Source organism: Rousettus aegyptiacus, unplaced genomic scaffold (genome assembly GCF_014176215.1).
Source record: "Rousettus aegyptiacus isolate mRouAeg1 unplaced genomic scaffold, mRouAeg1.p scaffold_m13_p_2, whole genome shotgun sequence".
In the NCBI taxonomy this organism is placed as follows: domain Eukaryota; kingdom Metazoa; phylum Chordata; class Mammalia; order Chiroptera; family Pteropodidae; genus Rousettus; species Rousettus aegyptiacus.
Genome location: NW_023416295.1, coordinates 91724043 through 91748561, shown reverse-complemented (window position 1 = coordinate 91748561; position 24519 = coordinate 91724043). Strand labels below are relative to the sequence as shown.

General features: G+C 35.4%; 1 protein-coding gene across 4 annotated transcripts in view; it reads left to right on the top strand.

Moving 5' to 3' along the window:
* PLEKHB2 (pleckstrin homology domain containing B2) overlaps nt 1-24519 on the top strand; it is a 99502-nt gene that overhangs the window by 51611 nt on the left and 23372 nt on the right. For 2 of the 4 annotated variants that reach the window (XR_004955570.1, XR_004955571.1), the window contains exon 9: nt 4978-5225. Coding sequence is in view for 2 of the 4 variants with exons in the window: in XM_036236069.1 (XP_036091962.1) it covers nt 4978-5006 (29 nt within the window). In the remaining 2 variants the exon portion in view is untranslated. Of the gene's footprint in view, nt 1-4977; nt 5388-24519 lie in introns of those variants that run through there. The other 2 variants (XM_036236069.1, XM_036236067.1) reach the window with 2 other exon arrangements.

The following is a 24519-nucleotide window of genomic DNA, read 5'->3' as shown; positions in this document are numbered from 1 at the left end:
TGGTAGAAGAGGGTGGTCCAGTTTCATTTTTTGCATGTATCTGTCCAGTTTCCCATCACCATTTATAGAAGAGACTGTCTTTGCCCCAGTTTATATTCTTGCCTCCATTGCCTCCATGCCTATATGGTCATTTAACATATGACAATTTATTTCTGGGCTCTGTATTCTGTTCCTTTGATCTATGTGTCTGTTTTTATGTCAGCACTGTGCTGTTTTGATTACTGTAGCCTTGTAGTATAGTTTGATATCAGGTAGGTAATGCTTCCAATTTTCTTCTTAAGATTGCTGTGGCTATTCAAGGTCTTTGTGGTTCCATATAAATTTTAGGATTATTTTTTCTAGTTCTGTGAAAAATGCCATTGATATTTTGTTAGGGATTGCATCGAATCTACAGATTGATTGCTTTGGGTAGTGTGAACATTTTAATAATGTTAATTATTCCATTTTTGAGCGTAGTACTTGTGTATTTATTTGTATATTCTTCAATTTCTTCAGTGTCCTATAATTTTCTGAGTATAGGTCTTCTTTCCTTAAATTTATTCCTAGGTATTTTATTTTTTTGATACACTTGTAAATGGGGTTGTTTTCCTAATTTGTCTTTCTGATACTTTGTTACCGATGTATAGAAATGGAATCGATTTCTGAACACTAATTTTATATCCTGCTACTTTACTGGGTTAGTGTGGACCTCTGGGTTCATTTTGTTTGGGACTGTACTTCCTAGACTTGTACTTCCTATTTCCTTCACCTTGTTAGGGAAGTTTTCAGTCATTATTTCTTCAAATAGCTTCTTAATCCCTTTTTCTCTCTCTTCTTCTGGTACTCTTCTGATATGAATGTTGTTTCAACTGTAGTTTTCTCAGAGGTCCTTTTAACTATTCTTATACTTGAAATTTCTTTTTCTTTTTGTAGTTCTGATTAGGTATTTACTGCTACCTTGTCTTTCAATCACTGATTCAGTCCTCTGCTTCATCTCATCTGCTTTTGATTTTTTCTAGTGTATTTCTTCAATTCAGTTATTGTAGTCTTCATTTCTGACTTGTTCTTTTTTTATGACTATGTTCTTTTTTATGCTTATTTTCTCTTTGAAGTTCTAAGTTTCCTAAGCATCTTTATAGCCATTGTTTTGAACTCCATATCTGATAGATTGCTTGCCTTCATTTCACTTAGTTTTTCTGGAATTTTTCTCTGTTCTTTCATTTGAGACATGTTTCTTCGTTTTCTCATTTTGGCTGCCTGTCTGTGTTTCTATGTATTAGGTAAATATGGTACATCTCCCAATCTTGGCTGGGTGGCTTTTTTTCAGTAGATGTCTTGTGGGGCCCAGTGGCACTGTCTTTATGGTCACCTGCAATAGGAGCTCCAGGAGTATCCCTTATGTGGGTTATGTGCCCTCCTGTTGTAGTTTGCTGTTGCCTTGTCTGTGGGTATGATCGACTGTCAGGCTGACTGGTTGTGAGGAATGGTCACAACCATAGCATATGAGCTGCTGTGCAGTGGGCTCTAGTGCCTGATGAGACCACCCTTTGTATGTGCCATTTGTGGGACATATTGGGTGGTGTTCTGTTGTCATCTAAAGCCACATACCAGATTTGTTGGTTCTTGGGCTTCTTAGGAGGGAGCTTCCATGCAGGCTGAGATCAGCTGCTGTCTGTGACCGGCCCAGGACTACCTGGTAGGAGCTACAAAGTGATCTGCAGTTGGTTGCTACCCATGCTGGACCTGGATACCATGGGAGAGAGAGACCACACTGTGAACTGAGGCCTGTGGCCACCCAGCAAAAGGCTTAGGGTACCCTTAGGCCTTTCTTTTGGTTACTGAGCTACCTTGTTTTCTTGGTTATTTATGGTAGCTGAATTTTTTCTCTGCTTAGGCATTTATGAGAATGAAATTTATGTTTTTTAAAAAATGTGATACTTCACTATTTTAGGTTAATAGGTGAAGGTCTTTTTTTTTTTTCTTTTTTCCTAGAAGGTGGTGAAGAGGAATTTCTATCCAAAAGGCTAATCAATAGCTCAATGTTCTGCTTCTGTAAATATGCTTGCTGCATGGGATGTACTCAAAATTGACTAAAGACTCACCCTCCCTTTTTTGTTTTGATTTGTCTAAACTACAAATGTAACTGTGTAACTGTTTGTACCCTCCCTAGTAACTCCTGTGCTTTCTAACAGTTTGTAACTGTCAGTAACTCATAGCAACTCCCACCTTTGCAATGCAATGTAACTACCTGCAACCATAGCAACTCCTGCTTCATAGCAGCCTGAGTTCAAATTGCCCAATCAGGCTGTGCCAAAAGGTCTACATAAGAAATGTTGCAACTAAGCTTCGTGCCCAGATCTTCAGAGCACTAGCTCCTCTGGGTTCGCCAGCATAGTAAACCTGAATTCTCCAACTCTCCGAATGCTACTTGGTTTCTTATTGGTCTGATTTTGGATCTTTTCCACAACAGTGGTGCTAAAGTGCAAGTTTTTATTTTTCTTGCACTACTGGAGCTTCTAGGGTCTCTGTACAGTGGTGTTGCATCCGCTGTGGAAAATGCCCCATATTTCCTGTGGAGGTTGACATTCTCTCTGTAACCCGTTACCTCGGTCTCAGGGCTCCACTTTTTGTGTAGAATGTGGTGGGTGATGGGGCACCAAGCCTGCTAGATCCTAGTTGCCTCCTGCAACTAGATGCTGTCAGCAGTGCTTGCTAACGAAGGTGTTGCAGTTACCTTCACTGGGCTCCACGGGGACAGTTCTTGAATTTATGTTCTTGTCCTCCCAGTAGTCGTGGCTTCCAGACCTCAACTGTCACATCTCTGTATCTCAGCTCTTGTCGCTAGGTTTAGCCAATGTTTGTGCCTCCTGCTGAGGGAGAAACATTTCTGCCCCTCCAGTTCTCAGATCTGCCGAGAGTGTGTGCTATTTCCTGACGCTTCTGCTGCTACAGCGTCTGGCAGGGCCACTTCTCTGGGAGAGTTAGGAGAGATAGCTTCACATCTGGGGCTTTGTTTTCTGCATTGCCATGGTGCCTGCTAGACCACAGCTGCCATACCTTTGTATTCCATCTCTGCCCTTGTCATTGGGTTCAGCTGCTGTATATGCTGACTACTCAGGCAAGGTGTTGATGCTGGTCCTCTAATCCTTAAGGATGCAGAGTATGTGCACTGTTACCTGACTCTTACCCTGCTTTGGAGTCTTCCGGAGGTGCCATGGTCTATGGCACCTATTTCTGTCCTTATCCTTTCCTTCCTCCCCTTTCACTCAGATACGCCGACCTTCAGATACTTCATTGCAAGGATCTCAGGCATGTTTGTGTGTTGAGCAGGGAATCCTTTGTTGAATTATAGTTGTCCAACTTGTTATAACTTCAAGGGAGAGACCTGGAGGGCCTCTCACATTGCCATATTTCTGATATCACTCAAACCATTTAATATTGGATAACCTTAAAACTATGTTCTATTTTTTGCCATTAAAGTTACCTAAATATGTAATAAAATTGTCAATACTATTGGCAAAGTCCTTTTTCAATTTGATGTATGTTAATTGCCAAGTAGTTTTTGTATTGTGTATAAATAAATTCAGGTTCCCCTGAAAGAAGTCTTTACAGGGTTCTTTCCCTGTAAAGGAAGAGCCTGCCAACTTTGTCAATGCCCCTAGTCCTCTGTGCCCAGCCAGAAGACTGTGGGATTGAGGATAGAAGTGATGATAACGAGGGAGGTGTTAGGCCCGCCTTTTTATTGAATTTTTTTCTGACTTCTGATTGCTTTTCTTCCTCTGGCTACTACTTTGACCTAGGGCACAAACAACCAAGAGATATTTCAATATATGAGTGTTTAAGAATGTTGGTACCTTCATATCATGTAATACTCCTCAACAATACAAAGAAATGATTGACACGTGCAACAATGTGAATGGATTTTAAAAGAGGTATACTGAGTGAAAAATGTCGAAACCCAAATGATACATACTTCATGATGCAAGTTATATACCACTTTTGAAATGACAATTTTATAGAAGTATAGATCAGATAATAAATTAATGGCTAATAATTAAAATGTGGGTGAGAGCTTTAGGGAGATGATTGTGGCTATGGAAAGAAAACCTGAATGGTGCATGTGATGGAGAACCTGGGGAAGGGGCACATGGGGGTTACTGTGCATTCTTTCTGATGAGAAAAATTCTTATATGTTCTAAGTTAAATGACAGTAGCTGGAGAGTGAGAGAAAGATATAAGAATAATTAACCAATAAATAGCTGTGGACCAACTACAAAAGACCACTTACATTCCTGAATGTATGTTAGAGTCTCGAACCTCCAGGTATCTGTTAGCCAACAGCTAGATGCCACTGCGTCCTGCATATGCATGAACTTTTAGGACTGTTGCCTATAACCAATGAACAGTAAATATTTCTTTCTTACAGGCTGTGCACCTACCATAGAACTGCCCCTACTCCACTTTTATTGCTCCCCTTATCTGTAGCCAATGTAAATTCTTTTATAACAACTTAAAATCTTCCACAAAGCAATATATCAGAGTACCTGTCAACTCCAGGACTGTGGAAATGTTGCCTTCTCTAACTAGCCATGCTGTTGGTGATTTAGACTTTATGTCCCAGGACTTGGTCCTTTTCTAGCTAGACTATAGCTCAATAAATCTTCTTTCAGAAAAGCTTTCAATTGTGGAAGTTAAGTTTTTTGTTTAACATTTCATATAGCAGTATTGAAATTCAAAATGAATTAAAATAAAGTTTCCTTAAATATTAAATTGGTGAATGTGTGTGTGTGTGTGTGTGTGTATAATTCGGTAATGTAAAAAGACAGTATATCAATATCAAATAGGAATCATTCCAGAAATTGAAGGCTGATTCAATATATTAAAATAAAGGCAATTCACTATATTAACAAACTTAAAAACAATTAACTATTTCAATAGATTAAGGAAAAGAATAGAACAAAATTCAGCATCCAATCATTGTGTATACTTTCATTACAGTGGAAAAAGAAGAGAACTCTATAATCTGATCAAGTGAATTTCAATAAAACTCACAGCCAACAGCACACTTAATGGTGAAAGACAGCTTCCCCTTGAGATCTGGCACTTGACAAGGATACTCTCTCACCACAACCAAGCAGGCGATGCTTTGATTGTGGCCCAGGAAAGTGAGAGGTGACCAATAAGAAGGACTTTGGAGTGCCTTCTGGGACCCTGCCCTCCTGAGTCCCTGCAGTTACCAGCTTCAGGTGAGCTATTGTTTATCAATTGTTTCTTGGACTCTGCATTTTTCTTTTTCTTCATATTCTCTTCTGATGTTTTCTTGGGTCATTTGTAGCTTTCTTGTATTGGTTTGAAGATTTTTAAAAAGATATTCTATAATTTAATTCTTTACTGGCCCTTTTTCTTGTAGATACTTATTTTCTAGTCCAGTCTTACTCATTTGATTTTATTTTCTATTTTGTTCTTGCTGGTTCACAATAATTATTTGATTTTATATATTGAAATTAATTTATTAATTGTTATCATTTGTATTGTGATGGATAGTTCATGTAAAGTGTCATTAGTACATAATAATGATTTCATTATTTTAAAGTTGATCTTTATGACTTACTTTTTTTTTTCTTTTAATGCCCTTACTATACCTTTAGTATAGAATTGAATAGAAATACAGTAGTAAAAGCTGGCAACTTTGTGTTTTTGCTTCCAGGGAAATGGCTTTCAGTAATTCTAGATTAATTATGATGTTTGCTATACGTTCATTTTAGATAATAAAATGTTTTACATGATTTATTGTTGAGTTTTAACCATGGTCACATATTCTAGCATATTTCACTTGATATTGATTTATTCTGTTTTTTTTTTTTATAGCTTAATTCATGTAATAATGGTTTGTTTAGAATATCTTTATTCCTTTATGAAAGACATGACCTACACTTTGCTTGCTTTTTAATGTCCTGGTATGATTATGGTGTCAATGTAATGGTGGCCTCACTAAAGAAATTGAAAAATATGCCTCGTTTTTCTCTACATTGGGCAAATTTAGGTAATTTAGGTGGTTTTATTTTTAATTACTTAAAATATTTCATAATTTCTGGTCTAGAGTTTTGCTTGTGGAAAGGTTTTGTTGGTTAGTTGGTTTGCTTTTTATATTTGAATCAATTTATTTAGTAGATATATGTGTTTTTTTATTATATGTTATTTCTGTGTGTCAGTTTTGGTATGTTGGTTTTTATAACATGGTGAATTTTGACTTCTGTTTAATTATTAGTCCTAAGTAGTTCATAAAATCCTTTAAGTTAGAGTCTAAGGTCTGTGGAGAGAGTAATTCTTATTCAATTTCTGATACTGGCCATTTGCGTTTATTTTCTTGATCTTTAATCGGTTTTGTTAGTCATTTATTATTAACTTTATGAATATTATAAAAAACTTTCAGTCTGATTTGTTTCTTTGCATTTTTCCCTCTTTTATTGGTTCTTATCTTTATTATTGCTTTCATTCCATATTTTTAGTTGGCTATTCTTTTTAAATTTTTGAGATGGAAGCTGACATTATTGATTTTATCTTCCTTTAATACATTTATTTAAAACTATATAATTTCCTTCTAATCACAGATTTAGCTGGCATTTCTTTATCTTCTCTAGTGTGTTTTCAAACTCTATGCCTGAAAGCCAAGTCCTTCACATGTCTCCAGCCCAGGCATGTGCATCATGCCAACATGTCTCTAAGCCCATATTTCTGTCCAGTATCACCATATTGTATAACAGTGTTCTGTGTCTGCCATTTTGTGTTGTCAAGTTTTTCTATTCCTTCTGTCCATGGTGGCTGTCAGAAGTCTCTATTCCTTGTTTCTTCAGCCCATGCCAACCCAAATGAGTCTTCTGTGTGTAAAACTCATGTCAAACAACTAGTGTAACTTTCTCCTGTATCTCCAGAATATATCTTACCTTAGGTCTATCTCCTGTACCTGCATCTGATACTAGCCCTCAAATGTCTCATTCTGTTTGTCTGCATCCTATTTTATCCCTTGACTTTGTGTTTCAGCCTATAGTAGCTCACATTTATCAATATTCTTTGTGCCTTTAGTCTATATAGACAACCAGTGTTTTACTTACTATTTCCTCTAGCCCCTGTCTGGTTTACGTATCCTGTGCCTGTAGCCCCTGTGTACCACCCCACTGTACCACATTTGGTTGTCAGTCACCTATTAAAGGTCATCTTGTTTCCTTCTAGATTTTGGCTACTGAGTAAATCTGCTATGTTTTTTCTTTTCTATGGATGTATGTTTTGACAACAGTGGGCAAATACACTGGAGCACAATTGATGCATCATATGGTAACACTATACTTAGCTTTGTAAGAATCTGCCAAGATGTCTTCTTAAGGGATTGTACTATTTGTATTTCTATCAACCATGAATGAGATTTCACATTGTCACACATTTTCAGCAGCAATTGGAATTGTCTGTTTTTGGTTTTTAGCTATTCCAATAGATAGGCAAGGTATCTCATTGTTATTTTAATTTGCTTTTCACTAATGCACAATCAGTTTAATTTTACACTAATTCCTCAATGTTAGGCATTTTGTATATGCTTATTTTCTGTGCATTTACATTTTTTGATAAGGTGTTTATCTATTGATCTATATATCTTAATTTGGGGAGTTGTTTTCTTATTATGGAGTTTTATAGTTTTTTGAATATTTTGAATGCAGGTGTTTTTCAGATACATGTTTTGTAAAGCTCCTAGTCAGAGGCTTGCCTTTCCATTCTTTGAACCTCGTCTTTCACAGAGTGGACATTTTATATTTAATAAAGTTCACTTTATAAATCTGTTTCTTTTATGGATTAAGCTTTTTTATGTGAAAATTAATTCTCAAACTATAATTCATGTAGATTTTCTGCTAAGTTTTGCATTTTATTTTGTATATTTTTGCATTTTACATTTAAGTCGATGAGTGATTTTGAGTCATTTTATATCTAAAGTATAAAGTTCGTGTCTTTTTCCTTTATTTCCACATAGTCACCCATTTGTACCATTGATGACTAAAGGCTAAAAGTCCAGAGATTAGAGACCAAAAACTAAATACTATCTTTTCTGTGTCGAAGCACCTTTGTTGGACTTTGACCAAAGTCCAGGTGTCTGTCCATGCATAAGTCTATTCGTGGACTCTCTGTTCTGTTCCATTTATCTGTGTATCTATTTGTCTTAAAATAACATGCTCTCTTGATTATTATAGCTTTATAATTAATTTTTAAATTGAGAAGTGTGAGTTCATCGCCTTGTTCATTAGCAGTATTGTCTATACTATTCAAACTTTGTACAAATCTCCAAAATGTGCTGATATTTTTATTGGGATTTCACTGGATCATTAGATTAATTTAAGAAGGATGACAAAATAATAATATTGTATCTTTCAATTATAATAATATATTGCATTTAACTTATTTTTATTGCTTTCGGGAGTATTTCATAATTTTTCTACAGAATATGTAAATATTTTGTTAAATTTATACTCGATTTTTTTCTTTGTTAGTGTATTTAACTGGTATTTTTTATTTCATAGTTTAATTATTAATAAGTGTTATATAAAAAACTGAATTTTGTATATTGTCTTTAAACTTAGTTTTGTGTTATGTCTATAAATTCCCACCTGGGCACAGAACAATGTGTTCATCTCTTTGAGAACTTCTTCAATCATGGCATTGATAATCTGAACATTGAATTTCAACAGTTCACCCAGGCCCTCCAAGAAAGGGCACAGCCAATGCAGAACAACTTGGTTTGAGCTTGCTGCACTGCACCTTTTTGCCCATCAAGAGGCGAATAACTCACAATATTTGGGCTGCGTTCTGTATGCATGGTCTTTTAGCATAAGTCAGCACAGAATCTTAAGGAAAAGTAGTCGTTTCCTCCTCGGCTTCAGGACAACTTGGAGTCAAGTCCACGGGGAGGAAAAAACTGCTTCAGGGCCTTGACAACTGAAGGGGAGCTTTACTACTGTTTTCTCTTGGTTTCTCACTATTTTCTAAATAATGAGTATAGAACCTTTCATTTTCTAGAATGCTCCCACATGCTTTGTTCTTTACTTTCTCATGTGATATTTTTTCATTTATTTCTTTGATGATATTGTAAAATTGATATACAAGATTATATATATTTTAGATGTATAACATTATAATTTGATATTTGTTTACACTGTATAGTCTTCATCATTGTAAGTCTAGTTAACCATCTGTCACCATACAGTTAATCCCTTTATCCCATCACCTTCTCCCAGCCCCTTTCTTGTATAATAATTTTGCAAGAATTAATTTTGTATTTATGACTGGCTTAGGAGAAGATGTCAAACATAGAAATACTCTCATCTGAAAATGAGACAACTTAAGAAGGGAATATTAAAACATTGTTGATAAGTTAGTTTCTTTAAAGCCAGAAAAGTTAGTGAATAATAAATTCTGGTTTGGGTATAAATAAAATTAAAATTTTAAATGATGTAAATTTTAATATACTTTTTCATTTATGAATAATTTAAAGTTGTAGAGAAATTAACAATATAAATGAGTATAAGAATGTATTGGGGTAGAACATTTCCTCTGCCTGTGGATCTACAGAAGATGTACTGGTCTCAGTTGTTTTTTTTTTTTTCTTTTAAGTATACTTGGTATACAATATTATATTAGTTATGTTTCAGGTGTATAATATAGTGAGTTGACTTTTTCTATCTTAAAATGTGATCGCCTCACTAATTCTAGTAACCATCTGTCTCATGCAAAGTTTTTTTATTTTTCAATTATAGTCAGCATGCAATGTTATATTAGTTTTAGGTGTACAACATAGTTATTAGACATCTATATAACTCACAAAGTGATCACCCCAATAAATCTAGTACTCATCTGACATTGTATGCTGTACTTTATATCTCCATGACTATTTTGTAACTACCAGTTTGTACTTCTTAATCTCTTCCCTCCTTTTCACTGATTCTCCCACACCCTTCTCATATGGTAAGCCTCAAAATGTTCTCTGTATCTATGAGTCTGCTTCTGTTTGTTTGTTTGTTTACTTTATTCTTTAGATTCCACATGTACGTGAAATCGTATAGCTTTGTCTTTCTCCATTTGACTTACTGCACTCAGCACAATACCCTCTAGGTCCATCATCTTCTTCCATTTCTTTATTTTCAGTCTGTGTATGTTTTTTAATCTGAAGTGAGTCTTTTGTAGGCATCCTATGTAAGGGTCTTGTTTTCTTATCCATTCAGCCACCCTATCTTTTGATTGGAGCATGTAATTCTTTTTCATTTGAAGTATTCACTGATAAATATCTAGTTATTGCCATTCTTTATTCATATATTTGATAGATATTTTTTTCTTTTTCTTAAAGAAGGCCCTCCAACATTTCCTGTAATACTGGCTTGTTGGTGATGAACCCTTTTTAGCTTTTTTCTGTCTGGGAAGCTCTTTGTCTGTCCTTTGATTCTAACTGATAACTTTGCTGGGTAGAGTAGTCTTGGTTGTAGGTCCTTTCTTTTCATCACCTTGAATATTTTGTGCCAAGCCCTTCTGGCCTGAAAAGTTTCTGTTGAGAAATCAGCTGACAGCTGTATGTGAGCTCCCTTGTATGTAACCAACTGCTTTTCTCTTGTTGCTTTTAAAATTCTCTCTTTGTATTTAACCTTTGGCATTTTGTGATGTGTCTTAGTGTGGTTCTCTTTGGGTTCATCTTGTTTGGAACTCTGTGCATTCTGAGGTTGTATGTCTATTTCCTTCACCAGGTTAGGAAAGTTTTCTGTTATTATCTCTTCAAATAGATTTTCAATTTCTTGCTCTCTCTCTTCTAGTACTCCTATGAGGCAAATATGGTTATACTTGATGTTGTCCCAGACGCTCCTTAAATTATCTTCATTTTCTAAAATTCCTTTTTCTTGTTGCTGCTCTGATTGCGTGTCCTTGCTACCCCATCCTCTAAATTGCTGATTTGATCCTCTGCTTCATCTAATTCGTTGAGTCCCTCTAGTGTATTCTTCATCTCAAATATTGTATTTTTCATTTCTGACTGGTTCCCTTTTATGTTTTCTATCTCTTTTTATGTTTTCTATCTCTTAAAGTTTTCACTGAGTTCATCTATTCTTCCCCAAAGTTCATCGAGCACCCATGTTTTGAACTCTGCATTTAGAAGATTGTCTGTCTCCATTTTGTTGAGGTCTTTTTTGGAACTTTGTTTCGTTCTTTCATGTGGTACATGTTTCTTTGTCTCCCCATTTTGGCTGCCTCCCAGTGTCTGTTTTTATGTATTTCGTAGGGCTCCTAAGTCTCTAGGTCTTAGTAGAGTGGCTTTATACATAAGATCGGTGTCCTGAGGGGTCTAGTGGCACAGTTGTCCCTTGTCCCCTGAAGGAGGTGCTGAAGGTGTGGCCCTTGTGTGGGTCATATGTACCCTCCAGCTGTAGTTGAGCCTTGGTTGCTATTTGCATGTCATTGAGAAGGTTTGACCCTCGGGCTGATTGGTTGTGAGGATTGGCTGGTGAGGGGCTGACGCTCCGGAGCCTAATTCACTTTAGCAGCATTCTAGTTCCTGCCAAGTCTGCATCAGGTGCATCCTCCATAGATGTAGCTCTGGGTGGTGCTCAGGCTTGGTGATACTTGAAGCAGGCCAATGAGTATGCTGGCCTAAGGGCTTCCTTTGATTGGCCAGCTGCAGGCCAAGTTCACCTGTAGCCTGTGCACTTCTGAGGCCACCTGGTAGGTGTCACCAAGCAATCTGCAGATGGATATCACCCATGCTGGGCTTACAGGTGCCTTGATAGACCTAGCCAGGAACCGAGGCCAGCTGCTGCTAATGCAGAGCTTGGGGCTGCTTAGCAAGAGGTACAGGGCCTGCCATGGCAAGAAGCTGCTTCTTTGGGTTTTATGAGCCATTGAGAGACTTTAGGAAAGTTCACAACAAGAGCCAACATAGGCCATTGCATGGAATAAACCCCTGGAGGTAGCTTGGATGGGACTGCAGCTGGGGAGAGATAGAGTCTCAGGGAATCACCTGGCAGAGCAACCTGTGTTTTTCAGGTTGTTGGAGACTCAGATATAGCGGTGCCTGCATCCACACCCTGGGAGAGGGGAGGTCTCAATAAAGGAACAATGGATACTGCCAGTACTTCTATCCCAGAGAAAGTCCTCCAGCCCTCGCCCTGAGGCCCAGTAAGTCATTGTCTCCCCACATATCCCTGGTGATCTTCAAGTACCTGCTCCAGCACTGTATCTCAAAGCGAGTGAGTCTGTCAGCAAGTAAGTCTGGGTGTGGGCCCTTTAAGAGGAACATCTGTGATTGCCACAGCCCTCTGTCTCACTCAGTCACAACCTCTGCTGGTTTTCACAGCCTGAAGTTGTGGGGACTTCTCTTCCAGGTACTTGAACCCTGGGTGGGGAGCCCACTGTGGAGCTGGGACCCCTCGTTCCTCAGGGGTGGAGGGGGCTCTGCAGCCAAGATATCCCTCTTGAGTCTCGATTGCCACATGTGGTTGTAGGACTGGTCCATTTCACATCTCCACACCTCTTTTCGCATCTCCACACCTCCTACTAGTCTTAAGGTGACCTCTTATGTATGTTCCCAGTTGTAGGACTTCTGTTCAGCCAGATCTCAGGCAACTCCCCATGATGGTTGCTCTGTAGTGTCCATATATTTTGGGTGTGGCCGCAAGAAAAGGTGTGCACAGCATCTACCTTGTATCCCATCTTGATTGTTCCCCCATCACCATGCAAATTTGTCACAATATTATTGTTTCTGTTTCCCTTCACCTTTGTCATTCACCATCCATTCCTTCCCCTCTGGCAATCATCTCTTTGATCTCTGTTTCTGAGTAAATTTTTGTTTTGTGTTGTTATTCATTTTTTTAAAAAATTTCACGTATAAGTGAAACTGTGTGATATTTGTCTTTCTCTGTCCAACTTATTTTATTTAGCATAATACCCTTTAGTTCCATCATGTTGTTACAAATAGCAAGATTTTATTTTTTGTTGTATAATTTATATATATATATACACACACACACATATATATACACATATACACACACACATGCAGACACACATATAAATACACACACAAAGACACATATAACAGAACTTCTTCATCCATTCATCTATTAATGGATACCTATGTTGCTTCCATATCTTGGCTATTGTAAATAATGTTCCAGTGAACATAGGGGCGCATATATCTTTTTGAATTAATGTCTTCATTTTATTTGAATAAATATCCAGAAGTGGAATCGCTGAGTCATATGGTAGATCTATTTTTAGTTTTTAAAGGAACTGCCATACTGATCTGATTTTAGCATAATTTATTTTCTCGTTCAAAGTGGCTTCTCTTGAGACATTTTTGTTAACTAGTGGGTTATGGGTTGTTTCTATGTATTTTATTGATTAGTTTCTCTTATACTGTTACCAAGTCTTTTTACAATAGTATCTACGTGTTGAGTGTTCCGACAAGTAATCATAGCGTGATATAGTATTTTTTACTGATTCAGAATTGTTTCTGGAAAGAAAACCTGATACAGATTCACAGAAAGGAGAAATAGATACACAGTTTGGGAATTTCCAGTTGATTTGTGGACATAGCGAGTGTCTGATTGTGGGAGACAAATGTGCCTTTCTGTATGCTTTTATTTATTCTCTAAGTGATTAATTTCCAATGGCATTGATGTAATTGAAAATATATTGAAAAATTGGAGTAGATGTATTATTTTCACAGTGTAATATTTTGTTTATTGTTTAATTTATTGTTTTGATTAATTTATTTTATTTATTTTCAAATTCAGAAAGTATATACATGTTTTGTTAAAGTTTTATGTTCATTCAACATATTTTCAAACTTGCTTTTTATCAGATTGTGAAAAATGATTAACCATCTAATAACCATGCTGCTTTTAAAATTGTGTGTATGTGTGTGTGCATGCGCATGGGTATTATCAGGTGGGCTCGCATTCAGGTAGATTGCCAATGTGACACCTTATTTCCTGATTTCATAATGGAATAGCATTTTTAGGTGGCTGTAGCCTTGGACCTTGGCAGACTTTGGATTTGAGCCCCAGGGTTCTTCATCAAAAAACTGCTTTGCTGCCCTAGGTCTTAAAACCATCTGGAAGGCCATAGATTTGTGGTTTGAGCCTGTACAGTTCACTCCACTGTTCTAACCTCCTCCAGCTTTTCTCCCAGCAGTCTTTGGTTAAAATCTTGTCCCTCCCACCTCCTGGCTTTGCCCTTGGGGCATAGCATTCTGTACTTCAACTCTGAGTTGGGGGGAGTGGTGAAGCATCAATGAGAATGAGGATTTTCTCTATAGGTAGCATGAGCTAGACTCCTTAAGGAACAGTCTGGGATGAAGGGCCTCCAGCACCTGAGGCATCCAGAGGTTTCTCATTAAAAGGCACTCCTGATGTCACCCTTAGACCTCCTGAAATGGGATTTTTCTGGGGAGAGTGGTCATGGCAGGAGCATCCTTGATTCTGCCATTCTCTGAACCTCTCCTGACATTCAGCACATACCAGTCTGTTCTCTTTCTGCCCTTCCACCAGGACCTGCTCTTATACCCCCATATACCCATTGCCACCTAGAACACCCTGTGGGCTCCTGTTTGCCTTTCTGGGAAACTCCACCACCCTGAGCAGGCATTCGGGTGGGCCTCCAGATGTCTCCATCATGTTCAAAAGAGAACATTGCCTGATGGAGAGACCTTATTGAGGTGGCCAGCTTCCACATTGCTAGGTTATGGCAGTTGACCTGAGTGAGAATGGGAGAGCAATGCCCTGAGGCTGTTCTTCAGAGGAAAGTCTCTAGGAGAAGACATCTATTCCTTGGAAGAATTCTAGACACTTCATAGCTATTGGGAGAAACAACTGGCTTGCGTGTGTGTGTGTGTGTGTGTGTGCGCGCGCGCGCGCCTCTGTGTGTGTGTGTACATGTTGGTTTGTGTTTGCATATTTATTTTACACCTAATGTGTGAAGTATACTAATGTGACTAAGCCCTGGGTCTTTCTGGAGAGAAGTTTTAAGGACAAGGAGCTCAAGGTAATTTAGGACCAGCTCTATTTTTGTATTCATTAGTATGCCTTGCATTTTAGGAACCAGGACCATTTTTTCCCTTAGACCCAATTTGTTATGAGAAGGGCATTGTAGTCATTGGAAAAGCTCATTGTGAGAATATCTACTGGTGCCACAGTTTGGAGCACCTAGCCTTTGTTTCAAAAGGATGATGTGTACCTGTTAAATGTAGGCTTCCTTGGACTGTAGAGACTGAGATTCAGAGTCTTCTTCACTCGACTGGATTATTGTTATTGACTTGTATGAATTCTTTATATATTTGAATTTAACTCCCTTTTCATTAAATAATTTGCAGATATTTCTTCCATCCTGAAATTTTTTATTCTTATTTCTTTAGGTATGCAGAAGCCTTTATGGTTGATGTAGTCCCACTTGTTGATTTTTTTACTTGTGCTTTTGATGTCATATCCAGAAAATTGTTACCAAGACCAATAACATGATATTTTTTTCCTAGAAGTTTTACAGTTTTGAATCTTACATTTAAGTTGTAATCCATTTTGAGTCAATTTTGAGAGTGGCGTAAGCTAGGAGATCAGCTTTATTTTTCTTTATGTGGTTATCTAGTTTTTCCCAATACCATTTACTGATGAGACTAATTTCCCATTTAGTGTTCTTGACTTCCTTGTCAAATAATAGTTGACTGTATATGTGGAGGCTTATATCAAAACTCTCCATTCTGTTCCATTGGTGTATGTGCCTATTTTCATGTCAGTACAATACTGTTTTAATTACTTTAACTGTATATAGTTTGAAATTAGGAAATGTGATGCTTCTGGCTTTGTTCTTTTTTATTCAGAATTACTTTGACTATTCGGGGTCTTTTGTGGTTTCATTTAAATTTTAAGTTTTATTTTTATTTCCGCGAATAATTTCATTGGGATTTTGGTAGGGATTGCTTTAAATCTATAGAAGGCTTTGAGTAGAATGGACATTTTTATTCTCCAGATCCATGAATATGGGATATTTTTCCATTTTTGTGTCTTTGATTACTTTCAACAACATCTTGTAGTACATGTCTTTCACTTCTTGGTTAAATTTATTTTCAGGTATTTTATTGTTCTGATGCTATTGTGAATAGTGTGGTTTCTTTATTTATTTTTCATACATTACATTATTAGTGTATAGAAATACAACTGATTTAATATATATTGATTTTATATCCTGCACCTTTACTGAACATTTTCATTAGTTCCAAAGGATTTTTGGTTGAGCCTTTGGAATCTTTTATATATAAAATAATATCTTCATGTATTATTAATTTTACTTCTTCTTTTCCAATTCGGGCATATTTTATTTGTCTTGCTTAAATGCTCTAGCCAGGACTTTGAGTACTATATTGAATAAGAATGGTGAGAGCAGGTATTCTGTCTCGTTTCTGATCTTAGAGAAGCTTTCAGATTTTCACTTTTGAGTATAATGTTAGGCATGGGTTTTGTTGTATATGGTCTTTTTTATACTGAGATATGTTTCTATACACAATCTGTTGAGATTTTTTTTCATAAAAAGATGTTTTGTCAAGTGATATTCTGTATCTTTTGAGGTAATCATGTGATTATCTTTCATTCTGTTAATGTTGTGCATCATATTAATCAGTTTGCCTATGTTGAATCATCCTTGCTTCACAGGAATAAATCTCACTTGGTCACGGTGGATAATATTATCAGTGTATCCTTGAATTTAGTTTGCTAATATTTTGTTGAGAAATTTTACACCTGTATTCATCAGGGATATTGGCTTATAGTTTTTTTTTTCTTATAGTGTCCTTATATTGGCTTGATATCAAGATAATGCTGGCCTTGTAGAATAGGTTTGGAAGTTTTCCCTCCTCTTGATTTTTTTGGAAATTTTGAGAAGGATTGACATTAGTTTTTCTTAATTGTTTGGTAGAATATTTCATCAAAGCTGCTTGTTCCTGGGGTTTTCTGTATAACTAGAATTTTTATAAACTTTCTTTATACTAGTCTGTTAAGTACAACGCAGTGTATTGAATACATCTATTCGCTGAGATAACACATATACAGCCACCATTCTTAGAAACATCTTTGATACTAATGCCTTTACAGAGTGCATTGAATGCAATACCTTTGTGAACCTTTTCTTTTATTGAACCAATAGTACCTTGATGCTATTATATTCTATCACTTTTAAAGAAAATCTTTTAACGTCTGTAACATATAGTGTATTCCATGCACCACAGTGTGATGAACACATTAAGTATATATATGTATGTATATATATGTATGTGTGTGTATATACACATACACATACTTATTTACATAGTTATTCCTAGAAGCATATTTTATACATGTATTAAATGTAATAACAGGTATTAAATGCATCACAAATGATTCATATATACAAACACCACTTTCAGAAATATTTTCTTTACATGTTTCTTTACGAAATGTTTTAAATATAATGTAGTGTACTTAAAACATTATTTTACTGAAACATCCACACAGGCAATGAATTTCTATTACCCTCAGAAGCATTTTTTATGTATGTGATGTCACATAATGTTTGCCATGCATTACAGTGTGGTGAAAATATTCTTTTAAGGAAATAATAACTGCATTTATTCATATACACAACTGTCATTCTTGGAAACATTTTATGCATGTGACTTTATGGAATGTTTTTAATGTATTTCAGTGTCATGAACACAGTCATTCACTGAAAAAACGCTTTTCATATTCACATATACTTCTAGAATTATTATAAGCATCTTTTATACTCAGGTCTCTACAGAAAGTATTAATAATGCAGCTCATGTGGTGAACATATTCTTTCACTGACAAAAAATTTACTCAAATATAACAGTTATATTACTCTTTGAAACATCTTTCACATGTGACTATACATATTCTATTATATGTAACAGTGTGTGAATACCACTTTAATGAAATAATTGACATCTTATAAACATTTTCTATACCAGAGATTTTTCTAGAATTTATGAAATGCAACATGTGAACACATTATTTCATTGAGATAACACTACTTGATATAACAAAATTTTATTCCTCTTAGAAACTGTTTTTACCTTTTGACCCCTTTCACCCATTTCTCCCACACCTCACTCCCACCTCTGGCATCCATCAATCTTTTCTCTGCACACACACACACACACACACACACACACACACACACACTAAAATTCTTTCACTATAGATACATGTTTTATACATGTTATATATATAGTGTATTCTATGCATCATAAAATGGTTTTATAAACATCTTCTATTCTTGGGCATTTACACAGTATATAAAATCATCCATTGTTGTGAAGAAATTCTTTCACAGAAATGAAGCAATTTAATTACAACAAAATGCTGTAACTCTTAGAATATATATTTAAAACTTTTGTGATATTACCTAATTTATTCCATGCAACACATTATTTTGAACATATTCTTTCAATTAAGTAGCTTTCTTAGACAAACTTTTAAAATACTACCTTCGAAGAGTGAATTAAATAAAGCAAATGTGATGAAAAAATTCTTTGACTGAAATATCACTGAACTCCTATCACTTACAGAAGCACCTTTTATGTATGTGACTTCACATACAATGTGTTTCACACACCATGATTTGGCTATCACTTTCTTTTAATAAAATAACAGTACTTATTCATTTATATAGCACTGGCATTTTAAAAACATTTTATACATATGAATTTACAGAGTTTCTTAAATGTAGCACATTGTGGTGAATACATACTTTAACAAGTATGCAACTAAATTCTATTACACTTAGGAACATATTTTACACATGCACTTTTAAGTAGTTTTTTAATTTTAATTTTTCAATTAGAGTTGATGGTCAGTATTATTTTACATTCATTTCAGGTGTATAATAGTGGTTAGACATTTATATAATTTGCAAAGTGATCTCCCCAATTACTCTAGTACCTATCTGACACCATACATAGTTATTATAATATATTCTAGTATATTCTCTATGCTGCACTTTACAACCTCATGACTATTTTGTAACTACCAATTTGTAGTTTATAATCCCTTCACCTTTTTCACAGCCCTCCACCCCCAACCCCAAAATCTGGCAATCACAAGATTGTTCTCTGTGTCTAGAGTCTGCATTTGTTTTGCTGGTTCATTAATTTTGTTCCTTATATTCTACTACATTTAAGTGAAATTATATAGTATTTGTCTTTCTCTGTCTTTCACTTAATATAATATACTCTAGGGCCATCCATGTCATTGTAAATGGTAAGATTTCATTTTTATGGCTGAGTAATATTCCATTGTATATATGTACCACATTTTCCTTATCTAGTCATCTATTGATGGGCACATAGATTGCTTCCATATCTTGGCTAATGTATATACTGCAGCAAGGAACATAGAAGTGCATATATCTTTTTGAATTTGTATTTGGGTTTTCTTTGAATAACTATCTCTGGGGAATTACTGGGTCATAAGGTAGTTCTAATTTTAATTTTTTGAGGAACTTACAAACTGTATTTTATAGTGGCTGTACCATTTTGCAATCACACCAACAGTGCAAGAAGGTTCTCCTTTCTCTGCATCCTTGCCAACACTTGTTTGTTGATTTATTGATGATAGTCATTCTGACAGGTGTGAGGTGATATCTTATTGTGGTTTTAATTTGCATTTCTCTGATGATTAGCATTGAGCATCTTTTCATGTAACTATTGACCATCTGTATTTCCTCTTTAGAGAAATGCCCATTTGGGTCCTCTGCCTGTTTTTAATTGGACTGTTTGCTTTTTTGGTGTTGAGGTGCATGAGTTCTTTATAAACTTTGAATATTAGTCCTTTATCAGATGTATTATTGGGAAATATCTTCTCCCATTCAGTAGGTGGTCCTTTAATTTTGTTGATTGTTACCTTTGTTGTGCAAAACTTTTTTAGTTTGATGTAGTCCTAGTTTTTATTTTTCTTTTGTTTCCCTTGCCTGAGGAGATAGATCATAAAAAAATGTTACTAAGAGCAATGTCAGAAAGTTTACTGCCTAATGTTTTCTTCTAGGACTTTTATGGTTTCAAGTCTTAAAATTTAAGTCTTTAATCCATTTTGACTTTATTCTTATATATGGTGTAAGAGGGTGGTCCAGTTTCCTTTTTTTTTTGCTTTTATGTCTAGTTTTCCCAGCACCATTTATTAAAGAGACTGTCTTTATCTCAGTTTATATTTCGACTTCCTTTGTCATAGATTAATTGACCATGTAGGAATGGGTTTATTTCTGGGCTCTCTATATCTCTTCCTTTGAACTATGTGTCTGTTTTTATGCTAATACCATGCTATTTTCAGTACTATAGCCTTGTAGTATAGTTGGATAGCATGTAGTGTGATACCTCCAAATTTGTTTTTCTTTCTCAAGATTGCTGTGGCTATTCAGAATTATATATGGTTCCATATACAGTTTTGGATTATTTGTTCTAGTTCTGTGAGAAATGCCACTGGTATTTTGTTAGGGATTGCATTGAATCTATAGATTTCGTTGTGTAGTTATGAATATTTTAACGATATAATTCTTTCCATGAACACAGTATATGTTTCAATTTATTTGTATCTTCAATTTTTTTCAATGAAATATAGTTCTTTGAGTATAGGTCTTTAACCTCCTTTGTTAAATGTACTCCTAGGTATATTTTATTTATTTATTTATTCATTCATTCATTCATTTATTTATTTATTTATTTATTTATTTATTTATTTATTTAATGGGATGTAAATCCCATTTAGTAATTTCTCTTTCTAATAGTTCATCACTGGTATATAGAAATGCAACCAATTTTTGAATATTAATTTTGTATTCTGCTACTTTACTGAATTCATTAATCAGTTTTAACAGTTTTGGGATGAAATCTTTAGTGTTTTCTATATATAGGATCACATCATCTAAGAAATAAGAGTTTTACTTTTTTCTTTCCAATTTGGATGCCATTTATTTCTTTTTTTCTGATTGCTGTGGCTGGGACTTGCAATATTGTGTTGAATAAAAGTGGTGAAAGTGTACACCCTTGTCTTGTTGCTAATCTTAAGGAAAAGGCTTTTAGCTTTTCCCCATTGATTATGATGTTAGCTGTGAGTTTGTCATTTATAGCCTATATTATATTGAGACATGTTTCCTCTATTTGAGAGAGTTTTTATAGTAAGTGGATGCTGGATTTTGTCAAATGCTTTTCTCCATCTATTGATATGATCATATGATTTTTATTTTTCAGTTTGTTTATGTATTAGTTAATTTGTGCATACTGAACCAACCTTGCATCCTAAGGAAAAGATCCATCTTGATCAGGCGTATGATCTTTTTAATGTATTGCTGAATTTGGTTTGCTAATATTTTGTTGAGGATTTTTGCATCTATCAGGGATATTAGCCTATAATTTAATTTTTTTTTGTAATGCCTTTCTCTGGTCTTGGAATCAGGGTAATGGTGGACTTGTAAAATGAGCTTGGGAGTCTTCCCTACTTTTGAGTTTTTTGGAGTAGTTTGAGAAGAATAGATGTTAATTCTTCTTTAAATGGTTGGTGGAAATCACCTGTAAAACCATCTGGTCTCAGATGTTTTTGTTGGAAGTTATTTAATTAATAATTTTATTTCATTAGTACTAATTGGTTGGCTTAGATTTTCCACTTCTTCTACTCAGTCTTGGGAGATTGCATGTTTTTAATGAATATATCTATGCTTCTAGATTGTCCCATTTGCTGGCATATATTTGCTCCTAGTATTTTCTTATAATTCTTTGTATTTCTGTGGAGTCAGTTGTCACTTCTCCTTTCATTTCTGATTTTATTTATTTGTATTCTCTCTCTCTCACTCGCTTTTTTTTTTCTTAATGAGTCTGGTTAAAGGTTTATAAATTTTGTTTATCTTCTCAAAGAACCAGCTTTTAATTTCATTGATCTTTTGTATTGGACTCTATTTTGTTTATTTTTGCTCTGATTTTTATTATTTCCTCCGTTCTACTCACTTTGGGCTTTACTGTTTTTTTTCTAGTCCTTTACTGTAAGGTTAGATTGTTTATTTGAGGTCTTTCTTTTTCTTAGCCTCTATTGCTATGAATTTTCCTCTTAGGACTGCTTTTTCTGTGTCCTTTAGATTTTAAGTCATTTTATCATCACTTTTATTTTTTAAAGGTATCTTTTGATTTTTCTCCCTTAACCGAATTAACACATTTATTATTTAGTAGTATACTGTTTAGAATCCATATGCTTGTATGGTTTTCAGGGTTTTTTTATGTAATTTGTTTCTAGTTTCATATGTGGCCAAAGAAGACATTTGATATAATTTCAGTCTTTCTGAATTTACTGAAACTTGTTTTGTGGTCTAATAAGTGGTCTGTCTTGGAAAATATTCCATGCACACTTGAGAGGAAAGTATATTCTGCTGCTTTAGGGTGAAAAGCTCTAAAAATATCAGTTAAATCCACTTGGTCTAGTGTGTCATTTAAGGCCACTGTTTTCTTGATTTTCTGTCTGGTAGATCTGTCTGTTGGTATCAAAGTTGTGTTAAAGTCCTCTACTATTACCGTAGAACTGTCGGTCTCCCCATTTATATCTGTCAATGTTTCTTTTATATAGTTAGGTGATCCTATGTTGGGTGCATAAATGTTTACTAGGGTTATATCTTTTTGTTGGAGTCATCTCTTTCTCAATATGTAATGTCCTTCTGTCTCTACCCTAGCTTTTTTACATTTCCATTTTTGTGACAAATATTTTTCATCCCTTTACTTTTAGTTCATTTGTCTTTTGATCTAAAGTATGTCTCTTGTAGACAGCATATGTGTGGGTCTTTTTTTTTATTATTCATTCAGCTACCATATGTTTTGTGAACAAAGCATTTAATCAATTTATATTTAAAGTGGTTATTGATAGCACATAGTTATTGCCATTTCATTATTTGTATTTATGTTCTCCCCCCCCCCCTTTTTTTTTTTAAAGAAGTCACTTTAACATTTCTTGCAATACTGGCTTTGTGGTGATGAATTCCTTTAGCTTTTTTGTGTCTGTAGAGTACTCAGATGACCTTGGGAGATGATCAGGCTCCCCTTCACCCTATATGGGGCAGGACCTCAGTTAGCTACCCTTTGCCTGGTTTTTCCTTACCGTGGCTCCAATGCATCCTAGTTTTCTCATTCCTCCATTGTCTGATCCTTGCTGGGACCAGCAGCTGGGGCTTCTCCTTCCATCCAGTGAGGCATCCACACAGGGTAATGCCTGGTGCGCACTCAGCAGGCGCATCTACAGGGCAAGTTGGGGTTTCCTCAGTGGGGTACCCGAAGTCCACCAAATGTGGACGCCATTCTTCCACACTTCTTGGCCAATGCACGAGAAATCTGTTGCAGGAAGTGACACCTGATGGAGGAAATTGGACGCTCAGACAACTTTGTTAGAATTTATTGCCAGTGGAGCGCATGAGTCTTTAAACAGCGCAAAAGCACAAGCTCCCCTTGGTTAGATTTCTTGAGGTAGGCTTGTATTACTATGAATTTCCCTCTTAGGACTGCTTCTGCTGTGCCCCAAAGATTTTGAGTCATTGTGTTTTCTTTTCATTTGTCTCAAGGTATCTTTCGATTTCTTTCTTGATCTCATTGTTAACCCATTTATTGTTTAGTAGTATATTATTTAGCTCCCATGTGTTTGTGTGTTTTTCAGGGTGTTTTTTTTTTTTTTGTAATTGATTTCTGATTTCATATATTGTGGCCAGAGAAGATGTTTGATATAATTTCAGTATTTTTGAATTTACTGAGACTTGTCTTGTGGCCTAACATGTGGTCTATCCTGGAAAAAGAGCCATGTGCATTTGAAAAAAAAAGTATATTCTGCTGCTCTGGAGTGAAATGCTCTACAAATATCAATTAAATTTATCTGGTCTAGTGTGTCATTTAAGGCCACTGTTTCTTTCCTGATTTTCATCTGGAAGATCTGTCTGCTGGTATCAATGGGATGTTAAAGTCGCCTACTATGACTGTATTATTGTCGATCTCTTCTTTTATGTCGGTCAATATTTGCTTTTTTTATATACTTAGGTGCTCCTATGTTGGTCACATAAATGTTTACTAGAGTTAAGTCTTCTTGTTGGATTGATCCTTCTATTATTATGTAATGTTCTTTGTCTCTTCTTACAGCCTTTGTTTTAAAGTCTATTTTGTCTAAGTATTGCTACCCTAGCTTTTTTTGTTTATTTGTTTCCACTTGCATGAACATTTTTTCCCATCCTTTTACTTTTAGTCTATGTGTGAAATTTGATTTGAAGTGGGTTTCTTGTAGGCAGCATATATATATGGGTCTTGTTTCCTTATTCATTCAGCTAGCCTGTATCTTTTGATTGGAGCATTTCTTTTACATTTAAAGTAATTATTGAATTTTTGCATTATTGTTTACCAGACTAATGCAGATTCCAATTTGGTCATTTTGTGGGAGGGCTCAACACCAATAGATGGCATTCACCCACTGG